The sequence below is a fragment of the Pleuronectes platessa genome, chromosome 2, assembly GCF_947347685.1.
Source record: "Pleuronectes platessa chromosome 2, fPlePla1.1, whole genome shotgun sequence".
Taxonomy (NCBI): domain Eukaryota; kingdom Metazoa; phylum Chordata; class Actinopteri; order Pleuronectiformes; family Pleuronectidae; genus Pleuronectes; species Pleuronectes platessa.
The window spans coordinates 12,595,195-12,610,417 of record NC_070627.1 but is presented as its reverse complement, the minus strand read 5'-3'; the positions used below and the strand labels follow the sequence as shown (position 1 = coordinate 12,610,417).

Genomic DNA, 15,223 nt, shown 5'->3' with positions numbered 1-15,223 from the left:
ATATTTTGTTAGAGATAATTAGTCCCGCTTAAAATAAACAGGAGTCAGTCAGTTTATAGACCTGAACTGAGGCAAACAGTTAAAAGTGCTTTATTTCTGCAGAACATTCTTTATGGCATTGAAACAAGAATATGTACATTATTACAAAAACAATGCATCATTTGTATAAAACAATATATACATGTATTCAGCTTATGGTTGCCTGTACAACATCAAACAACACAAAATGCGAAGCAAAAAGGGGAATAATCAGGAAATGCCTTTTCACTGGCATACATCAGATCACTCAAGAATGTACTGAAAATGGAAATTAATTCTTTATGGCCTCAGTGTTGGCAATATATAAAAATATTTTAAATAAAATACCACATAGCAATTAAAACTTGGATAACTAGCCTTGGTTTCTGAATTGTGCACAGTAAAGGCCACTGGTTATTATTCAAATAACCATTTGTTCAACACGTTGTGACTGAATGTTTCCCGGCTGCGTATAAAGCTTAGAATGGCACAGTAATCACAGTAATGGCACACAGTACAAGCCAGCTTCTTCAAAGAATGTTTGGCAAAGGTAATAGTAGTCAAGTAGATTTCACAACGCAACAGTGATGCTGCCAGTCACACAACGATACAATCTCAAATCACACCTGGTGACAAATTATTTTAGATAGATTATTTTAAAGGAGTCATATTACGCTCATATTCAGGTTCATCATTTTAATTCAATTTATTACCTGAAAAGGTTTACATGCTCAGATCCACAGCTCCTCTTTTCAGCCTCTGTCTGAAACACTTGGTTTGAGCTCCTGTCTCTTTAAGGGGGTGTCGATAAAGCCCAATCTGCTCTGATTGGCCAGCTGGCACACTCTGTAGTGATTGGTTTACCGCTTCCGGCACAATGTTGGCCTCTGCTCTAACTTCACCTGGATTTGTTAAGGGGCGTGCCAGACTACCCACTGGCATTACGCAAATGTGGGGCATCGGGATGCTACATGGCATCACATGACCTGAAATCACGACTCCCTGAAAGTATCGGCCAGACTGACGAGCTGCTTCAGGAGCTTCAGGAGTGGGGGGGAGCTCCCTTTACCACGAACTTTGGGTTTTTTAACTTTGCACAACCTTTTCATACACAAAAAATATATATATAATAAACACACTAGAGGATATTAACAAAACATAATGTGTCTCCTTTATAAACACAAGGTCTTACTTTAGCTGATGACCTTAGGCGAATAAAGTGCAGAAGGATTTAAAAATGTTCAGTTATGAGAGATCTTACTTCATGGAACAATAATTTATATTTAAAACGTTTTTGCAGGATGGTAGAATTTCCTATGTTGTGTGTAATAAATGGAACGTAGTAAATAATCCATGTAATTGCGATGCAGGATTTGTTTTCCGTGTAAAATACATTCAACTTGCTCGAGATCACAAAAATAGCTAATTCAAAAACAACAATAAAAATACCAAGTCAATTGAGCAATTATCAATACAGCGGCCAGAGTAACTCTCCCTACAATGTCCCGGTCCACCAGAAGGATTCTTACATCATCAGACACAATTCATTCTCTTGGTCTAATCAGTAAAATTCAGTGCACTGTTACAAAATGCAAATAAATATGACACGTGTAAATAAAAAAACTAAGTAAAAACAAGCTTCCAATAAATGTCACTAGGCTGTCAGTTTCTCTAAAAGATTAGCATTAATGTTACTTAACTTGGTTGCTGGTTTGATTCCTCTAAAGCAGACCGATCAGTGTATTTATGAACCCTGTCACTTAAAACAATAACCAAGGTGACCAGCACGATACCAGTCTCAAGTCTGTCAGTGCAAAGTCAAGCTGCAGCCAGGAGATGTAGCTTAGATTCAGACAAAGACTGGAAACAGAGAGTGTGGCTCTGTCCAAAGAAAACACAATCCATCTTCAGCACCTTTAAAGTTCACTGATTAAACACAGTCAATCTTCTTTGTTTGATCCACACACACAACAGAAAATGCCCTTGGAAACCAATCACAGAGAAGAAACAGTCTGGAGCATAACTCCCCCTAAGATTTTTAACTGTGTTTTTTCCACTTCTGCAGTTTTAATCGTGTTTCTGAATGAGCTTTGGATGTGCTGGTCATCAGGGATGGACAGAGCCGGGCGAGCTGTTTCCAGTCTTTATGCAGAGGTCAATAGCTACAAACTTTACCCTCATATTTACCCATACAGGTCTCAGACTGGTATCAATCCTCTTATCTAAAGCGTGAATAGGGAACACATGCTCCCCTTAATGTCGCATTAATGCTTTAACAGACGGGTCCACAGATACTGCTTCATCTAAGTGTTTAGAATGAAAAACCAGGGAGTGATCCTGAGTGATGAGTCTTTTCATCACAACAGGGCTGCATGAGGGGGAAAATACAAACTGAACTGCGATGCTTCACATTTACGGAGAAATACAGAAACTATTTATACTGGGATGTTTTAGTTAATATCAATATAATATGAGCCAGTCAACGAGATGCTGTGTCAGTAAGACGCACCGCACGCAGTTACAGTTAAATTTGGCCACCTTGTATTTCTACACCCTTGAGAAGAAAATCTTTCCTGAGGTTTCTCTCCTACCTGCACACACACTGCCACCCCCCTCCTACACATTATAGACTTGAGTGGTGGACGTGGTGGGTATGGTGGTACTTTTCACTGTTGATATCCCGGCGGGGCGCTCCCTTCTGACGTATCTCGGTTTTCTCACTTCAAAAGAAAAGAAACAAAAACAATAAAAACAACAGAAAAATAAAAGAGGCAACATTTGAGTTAACTTCATTATACTTTGTGCTTGTACAATAAAAACAATCCTTATCCTGAGGCCCTGTTCTTGCTCTATGTAACTTTGGTGAGTGGGCCTCGATCTCTTGTGAGAAGTGTGTGACTGACTGAAGGTCGCAGCTTAAATTACCTGAATCAGCCCCAGCAAATTCAAGAATAATGCTGAGCTGTGGTTCCGTTAAAAACACTTAGAAGTGAATAAAAACCAGAGTTTTCTCCAATATTCAGTGAGGAAACAAAATATGAAGAATTCTGAACATAGTTTGGTGTGTATGTTTGGTATCTATTCTGGTTCAGGAAGCCGGGGATCATGCGGATTATCCACAGTTTCAGTTCAGTGAGTGGAATTACACAGGCAGAGATTGATAGTTTTCCCACATGTATCTGCAGGGGGGCGCTGTTGCTCAGTAAAAGTTAGATAGTGCTGCTTTGAGAACAACTTTTATACCCCAAATCAAGTTTTCTAATTATAATCCTGTTATTACAGTCCTCAAAAATGCAACACTTCTTACCAACATTGACAAATAGTCGTTGGTAATGTTTAGACTGGTATGCATTACTCACCAACCTCAAACAATACTAGAACCTGTTTAGCAGGATCAGAGAGGTAGTTTACAAAGTAAGACATTCTACTTATCTCACCTGAAGAGGACGGAATCATGACAGCCTGGAAGAAAGAAAAAATTAATGTTTACCTTGTGTCAATTGATTTCTTTGTATTACTAATGACAATTCAAAGTCTCTACACAAATCTCTGAATGTAATCTTGTGTTATTAGCTATGAACAAACAGTAAAATTGACTTACTGTCTCACTTGGTTGGAAAATGAAGGCTGTAAATGTGACAAAAATAATGTTACGCATGACTGAGGCAAAGCAATAACATTGTTTCCATGTTCTACAGGCACATCCATGCTGTATTGTATAGTATAACATAGCCCACTACGTAATGCGCATGCTGGCTCAGCAGGATCTGTGGAGCGTCGTACTTCAGGTTTGTCCACTTACCTTTGTTGCGACGGTAAAAGATGCCTGGAAGTCGGTTGGAGCGTTTGAGGTAGAAGAAGGAGGCAACAGACAAGATAAGGAACAGGCTGATCAACAGTGTTCCCAGGAGAAGAGACGCTGCCACGCCTGGCCCTCCTGCTCAAAGACACGAGACAAACCAGGAAACAGAAGATGAGCAATACAAGAAGTATGTTATTAGCTCATCATACACATTTTGTTTTCTGAGCTTTATATTAGCTTCTAAAATACACTGATCCGTAAACTTAAATCCACAGTTTTTTTTCTAATAAATCAGATTTACAAAACACAGTACCGGTTAAGAAATATAATTATTATAATGAAAAATTCAAAAAACAGTCTGCAATGACTGTAGACGTGATATCTTACCAATTTTAGGAATGACAGTAGTTACAGTTGTGTGATTCTTCCGCTCCATTGTGTAGTCTACAGTGGAAAGGAAAGGTGTAAATTAAAAACAGCAAGATTTTAATTTGAGTGAGTGGATAGTCTGCCGTCCTTACTGTAGCTGCACACTGTTATGTTTTCAAGGTCCACGGATGCGGAGTCACAGATGATACAAACAGTGTTGCTGTTCTCAAGGACACGCAGGAAGCAGCCTGAAGAATTCAAAAGAAGAAAATATTCTTATATTTCAAACCACATTAACTGGTGTTAAATGAAAAAACATGTCATTGCTAATAATGGTTATGGATTACAATCCCTCCCATCACTGAATAGTCTGATGAGTGTGATGATGACATGAATTATGTACCTTGAATCATGGTCTTTAATATCACAAGATCTAAACCCAATTGAACACATGGAGAACCAATGTGTTAGACTGTGCTCTTCATCATCATCATCATCATCATCATCAAAACAACAAATAAGGGAATGTGCTCCTCTACGATCAGAGGTTTTTCAATGACCAGTGTATTAATATATTATCGACTCTAAAATGACAAGAGGGACCTTTGTCTACCCACTTATCTTAAAGTGTTAACAATTAATATAATTGATGGTTAAAGATCCAGGCTCTTCTGCATAGAGCTGACAACCTCCCTCAGAGCTGTTTGACAGGGGTATAAAACGTCCACATTACCGGGTTCACAGTGAGTGTCGTTCGAACACGAGTTGTTCCCTCTCAGTTTGTCGCTGCAGCACTCAAGTGAGTTCTGATGTAAGGCCTGTAAACAGAGCAGCACTCACACATTATCAAATGAGTGCAACTTGAATAGGAACACACACTGACCCTTTGGCTGAGTAACATCGATCTTCTTACCTTAGTTAAAGGCGTCTCAGGTCTGATAAGGATCACGGTGGCAGCCAAGACCAAAAGGAATGACAGAGCCATTTTTGAAGCCTTGGGGACCGGACAGACTAGAAGACAAAATAAATCACTTTGAGTAGTCACCTAATAGGACACATATTATTACTCTTTAATCCAACATGAACTGCCATTTTAGCATTTGGAGCCGATATCTGCACAGTAGCTATCATGGGATGTAGCCACGCTATCGATTTCCAGTCAAGACTTTGGCTCAACCAATGGCAGGTTAGTCTCAGCTGTCAATCATGGTGTTTCACCCTGTTTTTAATTGCATAAAATAATAAATCAAAACCTGAATTACTTTAAAAAACAAAACTTGAACATAAATCAGTAGGATAACATTAAAACATGTACTTGACTTTTCAGTTTGGTCCATCTCCTATCCACTAATATGGGAGAGGCTTGGGTTTATGACCTTTATCGCAGGTAGCCAGCAGGTGATCACTTTTGGGGAGTGGTCATTTCCTCCATCTTGATATACAGTCTATAGTTCAGACATCTTTAAGACATTTGAGACATCTCCAATTATAAATTAAAAAAATGGAAAACGTGTTTACATTTTTCAAAGCAAGGAATTCTAAACAGACCTATTTATTTGTATGTGTAATAAATCTACTTGAATGTGGATTCACTAGTTTCTCATCACAAACATCAGCAGCTGGAGGTGACAGTCTTCAACTAAAGTGGTTTTACAAGCACTGGTCAGTGAACTAACTTTCAGACATTCGCCCTTTAAGGCTCCATCCTTATTTGAATGCGTCAGGCAGCAGCAAAGCTAATGTGTCAGGGAAAGCTTCGAGTTGTGCTAACGTCAGCCAGGTGATAGCACCCCCACACAGTTAGCTAGCTGGCACCTGTCACTAGGAAGTTACAGCGTGACCGAGCCCGGGGCTCAAACAACCATGTCAGCGTTCCAACGACAAGTGAGCGAATCTGCGTCTCCCTCTCCCACACGATCGACCGTGTGCACAGACACACACCGAGCACCTGCACGTCGTGGTGGATGTAGACACACACAAAAAGTTAACTCACCGCACAAAACACCAGACTGTGGCCCGAGGGAAGTGCTCCTGGCTCCGGGGTTCTTCTCCGTCAGCTCTGCTCCGTCGCGGTTGTGTGTACGGACAGTCACTGGTGTTGATGGTTGGCAGGTTGCTCATGAACACTTCGGTGCAGGACGCGCACAGATAAACCTGCAGCTTGCTGCCACTCGCATTTAGCCCGTAAACTTCCGGGTACGGTTTTCAAAATAAAACCCCAACTGTTGTTGTTATGCGTCATTGACAGAGGCGGATGTATGAGGGGGGGTATCTGTATTGATCAAAATAACCATGATGATCACTGTGACCATGATCGTGCCGCCCTATCTTCTATTCACACATAAATCATATCCAAAGCATAACTTATTAAACCGATTTTAATATCTCTTCATTTTATAATTAATAATTTGCTAAATGAAACCATTTATACAACCTCCATGGCCCGACGCACTTTGGGAAACACTGGCAAACATGATCCAAAATACAGCATTGATTATTAAAAACAGAAAAGTTTATTTTGTAAATGAAAGCATTTATTCAGTAGCTATTTCGATCTCTTCGACCACCGTTCACTTGGACCCGCACTGTCACTGTAGTCCACCCAGTAGAAATGTGACTCTATACACTGAATACTTTTATACTTTTACACTATAGTATTTACAGTGTCTGGGCCCACACTGACACCTCTCACCTGTGTGCATTACGTCTCTGTTGTCTCACACTGGAATAATCCTGGCATTTAATCTCTAACGATCAAACACAACTTTATTAGAAACATCATTCCAATAAAGTGATGAAACTGAATTTCCCATTTTCTCTTCAACACAGAGCTACTTCACAGGTGTGTCATGCATTCAAAGAGCACAATGATAAACGGAATTATTCCAACCTGGGTAGAAATGTAGTTATAAAGCTCATAAATTGAGTCTAAATTAATAGATGTTGATAAAGGAATGGAGCACGTGAGAGATATAAACATAATTAGCAAGAACAAAAACAGAAGGCAGTGTTTGTGCGCCGTCTATTTTGCTGCTATGAAATCGCAGTGGGGTCTCTTCCGACTGTACATGAACGCAGCCTGGACGGATGAATGGCGGGAGATTTGAACTCCTCGATGCGTATTTCCTGCTGTGAGTCACATTTGTATCTGATTTCATCAACGATAACCACTTTATATCAGTAAAGTTATTATGACAAGAGGTCGGTAAAGCTGTGAAAAGATTGTTAACTCTAACCTAACTTTAGAATTGATAATAAATGCTAATGCTAATCAGCCTCAGCTAGCCAAAGACGCTGTTTTTACACCACTCGGCTAATGCTAACAAAGCTAGCCCAATTGACAGCTGCTGTGTTAAAGACACAATTTTTTCAAAAACGGCTGCTAACATGTTCTCTTTACAAACAGGTGACCGACATTTATGAATCATATCATGAACATAAAAGAAATGCTGAGTATTCCCGCTGGAACCAGGTGGTTAGCTCACTTCACAACTTTAACCTGTTACCCATCATCTACTGTGGATAAACACTGGATGAGGATTTTTTCACTGGACTCAAATCTGATCAAAGTGTCATGTTTTACATAAAGAATCGTTTAGATAAGCTGATCAAAAGTTAATTTATCTGCAGCTATTTTGATGATTGATTAATTGTGTCAGTAATTTTTCCTTGCAAGTCTAACCTGGTTCTAGCTTCTCAAATGTAATTTAAATCTTTGTTTTCTCAGATGTGACAATTTGGGATTTATATTTGAGTTTTGGAGAAAATCTAAATGAAACATGCCGTTTCATTACATTCATATAGCTGTCATTCGTTAAACCAGGCCTTTTTCACGTTTAAAAAACTTTAAACAGGTCAAATAGTGAACTGATTGACCAGGAAAATAACTGGCACATTAATAGATAAGAATAAAACAATAATGTTTTCCTTATTGACCATATTTCTACATGTGATTTTGTTTTGCTGCACAAACAATTGATGTCTTTTTGTTTTCTTCACATGTCAAACCTTGCGGGGAGAAAACAATGAACAGGAACGTGTCGACCAGTGGCTACTCCAGCTTTACAGAATCGCAGCTGTTCTTCGGGTCTCAACTGTGGCCCGACAATTCTCAGAGCATGTCTCAGGAAATAAATTTGTCGTCCAGTTCACAAGAGGTGAGATTTATCGGCTTCCTCTTGTAGGTTTTTCAAGGTGAAGCATGAGGAACACAGACCCACTGGTGAAATACTGTAATCACTCGTATATTTGTTGAAAGACCATATTTTGTAAACCCCTTAAGAGTAAAAACTGCGACCAGCGTTTCAACAGCAACACAAAAAATGCTGTTAGCTAGGCAACAACAGTGCATCTAATGAGAGATTTTGATGTTTATTATACTGAGGTATCTTTCACTGTCTTTATCCCTGGTTGAATCGGGCCTTTGTGCGTAATTGTGCAGATCGATGAGCCGCGTAATGGCAGAACTTGATTATTGTTGCCATGTAGTATTGATAACTCCACTTTACAATTCCAGCTTGTTTGTCAGTGTGAATTTAATAAGGCTTTTTATATGAAGAAAATGTCATCTAATTATGAGACCGCTAGTGTTACAGTTTTGTTAATAATCTCTCAGAGCACATACAAATTTGTTCTGTCTGTTTAATGCCTCGTAACATCTGTGTCTTTTCTCTGTATAGGCGAGTGACCCAAAGTTTGCGAGCACTTATCACACCAAACCTCTTCTGTTTGGAGACGCAAAGGGTAAAACCAGAGCTTTAGGAATACTGGATAAATTTGAAGGAGAAAGAAAAAAGGCCAAAGAAAATAATGTCAGGTACTTTTGGGACTCATTAAGTTGTAATAAGTTGTATTGAAATTATATAAAAGCAGGTAAGAGTTGACAGACATAATGGCCCTAATCACCTGTAAATCTTTTTAACAGCGACCTTTTAGTCAAAGAAAGTCAACTTACAAGAGAAACTCACAACAATGTAAGTGATGATATTCATCTGATTTTCCAGCTCATCTCCTTTGTGATGGTATATGATAAAATAAAGCTGCAATATTTTTTCAGATCCAACAACTAGTTGTTGGCACAGAGCGAAATATGGCTGTGGTCCAAACAGTTCTTGAAAACTTTGACAACTTTGCATCAATTTGTAAGTTTCACAAAGAACTGATATGTATTAATTTAAAGTTACACTCTGCATTGGTGCATCTCCAAGTAATTTAGTAAAAAGTCTGTAAGCAAGGCAATAAGCTTTCCACCAGTAGGTGATGCCCTTTGCCCAACGATTAAAATCTTTTTTTATACTATCTGGTTCCATAAATGTCTTAATTTATTGTCTTTATGTTTATGTTTTTATCGTTTCATCCCAGTGCACAATAATATGATTGTTCTTCAGAACGACATTTCCCAGTATTCTGAGATTCTGGTAACTAAATTGCACTCCCACAACGAGGTGATGACAAAGTTGGAGGACAGTGTGAAAAAGGTGAATAGCATGTTATGGTGTTAGGAAAATTACAATTTCAAATATAATGTGGTTGTTGATGAATGTTTCTGATCAGTGATCATGACACCTGTTTATTTTTTCCTTTAGAGTGCAGACACCACAGCAGATCTTGGTTCAAATCTGCAAATCTTGAAGAGTAGTCTTGAGAGTTTGAGAGAGGAGCAGGAGAGAGAGCGGAACTTGCTTGCAGAGGCCCTGAAGCTGCTCAGCACCCTTGCCTCGGAGCATTCAGCCAAACCCGGCCCTCAGAGAGGGATGGACAGGAGCATCCAGACTTTACCGGAACTGGAACAGTCGGCCACCAGCATCCTTCAGAACAAAGAGCTCGAAGGCACAGCACTCAAGTCCACACCTCACAACCTGGAACACAAACAGATTGAAGCTCCCCCTCAGGATCGCAGCTGCAGCATTGGAAAGAGGAAATCCAGAAGCCAAAGGAAGCGCACAAAGAAAGCACAGACACTCTCACAGAGGAGTAAACGCAAAGTCTCTGAGGAAAACAGTCCATCTTTGATAAACTGTAAGAAAGTGCAGAATCTTGTATCCCCCCGCAGTAAGCGCTGTGATCTGAAGAGGAAAACCAGCCAGGACAACACAGAATGTCTGTCAGTGCTCTGCAGGGAGACGAGGTCCAGTAAAGCTGCAGGGTGTCTCCTCACCCCCCTTAGCTGCTGGTCTCAGGACAGCAACAGCTCTGCGTGCCTGGCAGGAATCGAACCCATCTTAGAGAAGTCAGCAGAGACCAAGACAGCGACCCCAGTGAAAGGCTTCTGGCAGTTGTTTGACATAGACTGTAGTTCTGATTTAGGCTTTTAGAGGATGAGTTCAAGATTCATGGCGTTGTAGTGTTTGTGTTCCCATTTCTGGAGACAAAAAAGTGATTTATTTTTATACTATTATATTTATTATTATTGTGGCTGTGTTCAGGTATTTATGGATTCTGAGTTTGAAGAATGAATTCAGTGATACATTTATTTGTCTACTTACAAACACAAATGTTGCAGGTAACAGTTAAGTTTCTTTGCCCACTTAAAAAATATATATAATTTATTCATTACTCATACTGTTGACTTTAAAATGTAAATTACCTGAAACGTTTGGCAAAGAAATACTTCTAAATAATTCTTTTGGAATTTCATCTACAATGTAACTGATGTTTGAACGTGGCACAGGTAAAAGATACGTTGTGTTGTAGAAGTGGAAGTAAGATAACTTGCTTCATGTTTGGCTGTTCTTCTAACATCACGTCTTTTCACTTTGTTGTGTAAGACTGCATAAGTTCAAAACTTTTATATCAAATAAAAAGTGTACAGAATAGTCTGTTCATAACTCAACAACAATGCTTCATTTATTCACAGTTTTTAACAGTTTTTTGCTATGGCAAGCTTACCTAAAACACAAAAAACAGAACAAATTGATGAACAGTATATATATTGATATCGGGGAAAACTATATAAAATATATTTGTATACATGTACTTAGTCTGTCAAAATCAATTAAGTTATTAAAGCTCTGCTATTCACTCTTTAAAACTGTGGACAGTGTTTTAGTTTAATTTGTTTGGAAACAAGTTCATAAGTCTAATCATAATGCGAGCCTGTTTAATAGTGAAGGAAACCACCTACTGGTGTTGCTAATTATGTTTCAGCTATGAATTACACGGCTGAAGGTTATAGGTTATCAATCTTCTCTACAGACCCAACACAACAGACCTTTTTCACAACAGACGTGTCTGATAGCATTAATAATGGCTCTGCTCAGTTTATATGTCCCAGGTAAACAGTTACTCCTGAGTCTAAACGTCTGCTGGGAAAAGGGCCTCAATATAAAAAACAATGGAAACAGTATTTATAAAACTTAATTTCTATTCTCATTCAGCAAACGTGCAAATCATCAACTTCCTCTTTCATGCAGACTTTTTCTACTTCTCTGCCTTTGGCCCAGCGATAAGTGCATTAATGATTAATAATTAATATCCTTCACTAATTCTAACAAACAGACTTTGATCGGATGTGACAGGGATGTCACAGTTTCACTAAGTCTGCAGAAGGGGCCATGAGTCCCCTTGGGTTGAGATTTGCCACCAGGCAGACGTCATAGTTGTCGTGCATCAGCACTTGCCGAGCCACCACACTCCACCGTTTTTCACATGGGTCCAGCTCCAAAATTTCCTTTGTTATATCATCATGGCGATCTGAGGGTGGTGAAGACACAGTTGGAGAATTACACTGACTTCAAAAATCAATTTCAAACATTTCAATAGATATGGATTTTGTTTCATTTCATTCACCTGCTCCTTTGTAATATCCACACACATAAATCTTGCCTCCCACCACTCCTGCATTACAGGCATTGGTGCGCAGGGAGAGCTGTGCACATGGGAGAGGGGGTCCATCTCTCCAATAATCTCCATCTGCGTTGTAGATCTCCACAGCATCAAGGCAGTGGCGTGATTGGCCACGGTCCACACCTTCGCAGCCGATGCCTCCTATACAGGTGCATGGTCATACCATGTTTGTGCATGTACTACAACATGATTAAATGGAAAAAATTGAATACATCTGAACTAATAAATGTGAGTTACTACAAAGCAGAATCTTACCCATCACAAAAATGTCACCATTGAGTTCCACAGCACTGCAGCGGTACTTAGAGTATCTCATGGGAGCCAGTTCTGTCCACTTGTTTGTGTTTGGGTCATACTCCAGAAGGCAGTTACTAAGACGGTCCGGCTCATCATCTGTCCGGTATGACTGGATGGTTGAAGGGGAGGGAGGGGACGACAAAGCAGAACAGCTGCAGTCAGAGAAGAGTCACTTGCTAACAGTGTACTAACTCTGTATATTGTCACACACAGCTGAATGCATGTTTTTGAATAATTCACACATATGTAAAGGTGTTTTTACATCACGTCACCTGTGGGCTCCGACCACCTATCACATAGAGGCGATCTTTCATCCTGACCAGGCTGTGAAAGGCCAGAGGCAGAGGCAGTGGCGCTGCGCTGCGCCAGGGTCCGCCCTGCAGAGACCATCGCTCCACACAGTTGGTGATGAGGAACTGGTTCTTCAGCCTCATCTGCCCACCCACCAGGTACAGCGTGTCCTCCAGTGACCCCAGGGCATAAGAATCCCGGTACTCTGCAGATGTCAGGTGCTCCCAGCTTCCTTGGGCTTCGACTTTGTACCTTCAACCCAACACAACCAATAGTAACGTCTGTGTGAGGCCAGCAAACGCAGATATGTCATATTGATTGTTTCATATTCATCTTACCTGTAGATTTCAACATTCATGACCTTCTGCCGGGCCATCCTGCGAACACCTACCTCCCCCGCCACGATAATGTCATTTCCTTTAGTTACAACCCCGGCGCACACGTACCCCAGAGCCTCTCCATAGCGAGGTGAGGTGATGTAGTAGGTTCGGCCCGTGGATGGGGCATAGCAAAAGCTGCGCTCGGCATAGTTGCCATATCTCGACCGAATCCCACCACCGTCATTACCGACACAGAGCAGCAGGTCTGTAGTCTCCATGCCGTACCGCAGCTTCAGTTTACGCGGTGCAGCCGAGGGATGCATCGCTGTGGCCTCTAAGGCCTCGTTCACAATCTGTAGACATTCAGCATCAGCCAGCAGGGCTGTGTTTCTCTTCAACGCCTCCCTTAGATAGTCGGGGCTTATCAGGGGTAAGCGAACCTTCCTCAGAAGCTCTGGAAGGTGCCAACTACGAACCTCCCTATCTGTCAGTGTGCTGTGTTTGACCCAGTGAAGGACCACATCCAGGATGGTCTCTTCTCCAGAAACATTGAGGTCATCAGAACTCAGGAGCTTCCCCAGCTGATGAGCCTCCAGCTCCAGGACCTCCTCATTCTGGCAGACTTGGACAAAGTTCTGCCTCAGGAAGCGCTGAGCCTGGTCGGCCAGTTCCTCTGCACCGAGGTCCCGGGCAAAATAAAAGACACCAAGGCAGTTGGAGGCATCCATGTTCTCGGTCATGTGCTGCTGGCAGCGTGTGAAGACGTCGTCCATCTGCAGGAGAAAAGCTGCAATGGAGATGCCTTGAACATTGGAGTTAGTAAGAGGAAGGTCGGAGCAGTACATGTAGTTCAAGAGAAGAGCCAGGCTGTCTGCGGGGGTGTCACGAAGGAATATTTCTCTGTTGTTGCACTCACGAAGGCCGCACGTGAACATAACACGGAAGTAAGGGCTGAAGGCGGACAGCACCACTCTGTGACAGGGGAAGCTGATGCCCTCAGCGACCAGCACCACATCCGTCAGATGCTCAGACTCCCTCATCCTCCTCAACTGCTCCAGCAGGACCACTCCATGTTTGGCTGTAAGATCCATTTTGCTCCAAACTATCTTGTAATAATAATAATAATATTTAAAGTTACACGGGAGATTTTATGCACTAATGGACAAGTAGTGACGAGTTTGTGTCTGAAAAACAAAGAGGAGAAAATCAAGTAGAGCCCGAGTGATATATCGACCAATTCAATATGAGCTTTTCACACACATCAGTGTTTACGTTTTCCGATACCTGCAAATATGATTTTTTTTATTCTACAGAATAAACACTGCAGAAAGGATGCGCATCAATATAAAACATGTCTATATTCTTAATCCGAGCTCTATCTGTTTGTATTTATGTTTTCTTTTTATAGTTATAATTAAATTGATTGTTAAACCATGAAAAGGGTTAGATTATTTCATCATGGGAATCTGTGCCAATTACTCTTTAAATATGTTTATATATATATATATATATATATATATATATATATATATATTGCTATCTGACATTTTTTTGTTTATAATATCAGCATCGACCCTCAAAAATCCATATTGTTCGGGCTCTTATATTGAACCATATGTCAATAATTGTAAAGTAATACGAAATTGGTTTGCGATATCAAAACTGTTGAGAATGATCAACTGTTGGCTTTCAATTAGCCTTCTAATCTTATGATAATTGACATGAAAACATATGTAGAAGATAAGCAGTAATTATTTGTGATCTATTAGCAGTTCATCCAACTTCAAATATTCTGACCATCAAGAGTAAATAAAGCATCTTGTTGATGCCTGCAGCAATCACAAACATTTTGTCATTTTCACGAACATATGTAACAGCCGGCATTCTGATGAACATTCCTGGTTAGTACTATAAAAAGCCAAATGACACAATCGTCTATGAACAAGTTAGTGATCATGCAGTACAGCGGCTCCTTGTTACTCCTCTTACCAAAGTTGTCAGCGCCTCTTATCTCCTGTTATCTTTAGTCTAAAAACACCAGTAGAGATCCATGTTTTTCATCGTGCAACGTGTGTCGGTGTTGTTGCCGAATTTGTTTGTCGAGGGGTCAGCGAGTGGCTGAGACAAAGATAGGTAGCCCCTCCACCGCTGCGGCCCTCTGAGCCGCTAACCCCAAAATAGACAGTGTCGTTCAGCAAGTGGGTCAGCAGGGTTTGAGTGATCTGGATTGAGTAGGTTTTTCTGCAGTGATGTTGTAATACTGTGAATTACTATGACTTTT

The 15,223-nt window shown here is 40.5% G+C and overlaps 2 protein-coding genes across 2 annotated transcripts; both read right to left on the bottom strand.

Annotated features, from left to right (window-relative positions):
- Positions 1-74: 74 nt before the first annotated feature.
- c2h1orf159 (chromosome 2 C1orf159 homolog) lies at positions 75-6,378 on the bottom strand. The gene is made up of 9 exons (XM_053443332.1): positions 6,183-6,378; positions 5,103-5,200; positions 4,923-5,007; positions 4,342-4,437; positions 4,208-4,264; positions 3,821-3,955; positions 3,620-3,645; positions 3,456-3,480; positions 75-2,738 (listed from the first exon to the last, which is right to left on the bottom strand). Exons 2-9 carry the CDS (start codon positions 5,172-5,174, stop codon positions 2,635-2,637), a joined length of 600 nt encoding a protein of 199 aa, XP_053299307.1. The 5' UTR covers positions 5,175-5,200; positions 6,183-6,378; the 3' UTR covers positions 75-2,634.
- A 4,735-nt stretch (positions 6,379-11,113) lies between these two features.
- kbtbd12 (kelch repeat and BTB (POZ) domain containing 12) lies at positions 11,114-14,092 on the bottom strand. The gene is made up of 5 exons (XM_053444761.1): positions 12,961-14,092; positions 12,604-12,874; positions 12,290-12,440; positions 11,978-12,175; positions 11,114-11,881 (listed from the first exon to the last, which is right to left on the bottom strand). The coding sequence occupies exons 1-5, from the start codon at positions 14,031-14,033 to the stop codon at positions 11,712-11,714; spliced, it is 1,863 nt and encodes a 620-aa protein (XP_053300736.1). The 5' UTR covers positions 14,034-14,092; the 3' UTR covers positions 11,114-11,711.
- Positions 14,093-15,223: the final 1,131 nt, after the last annotated feature.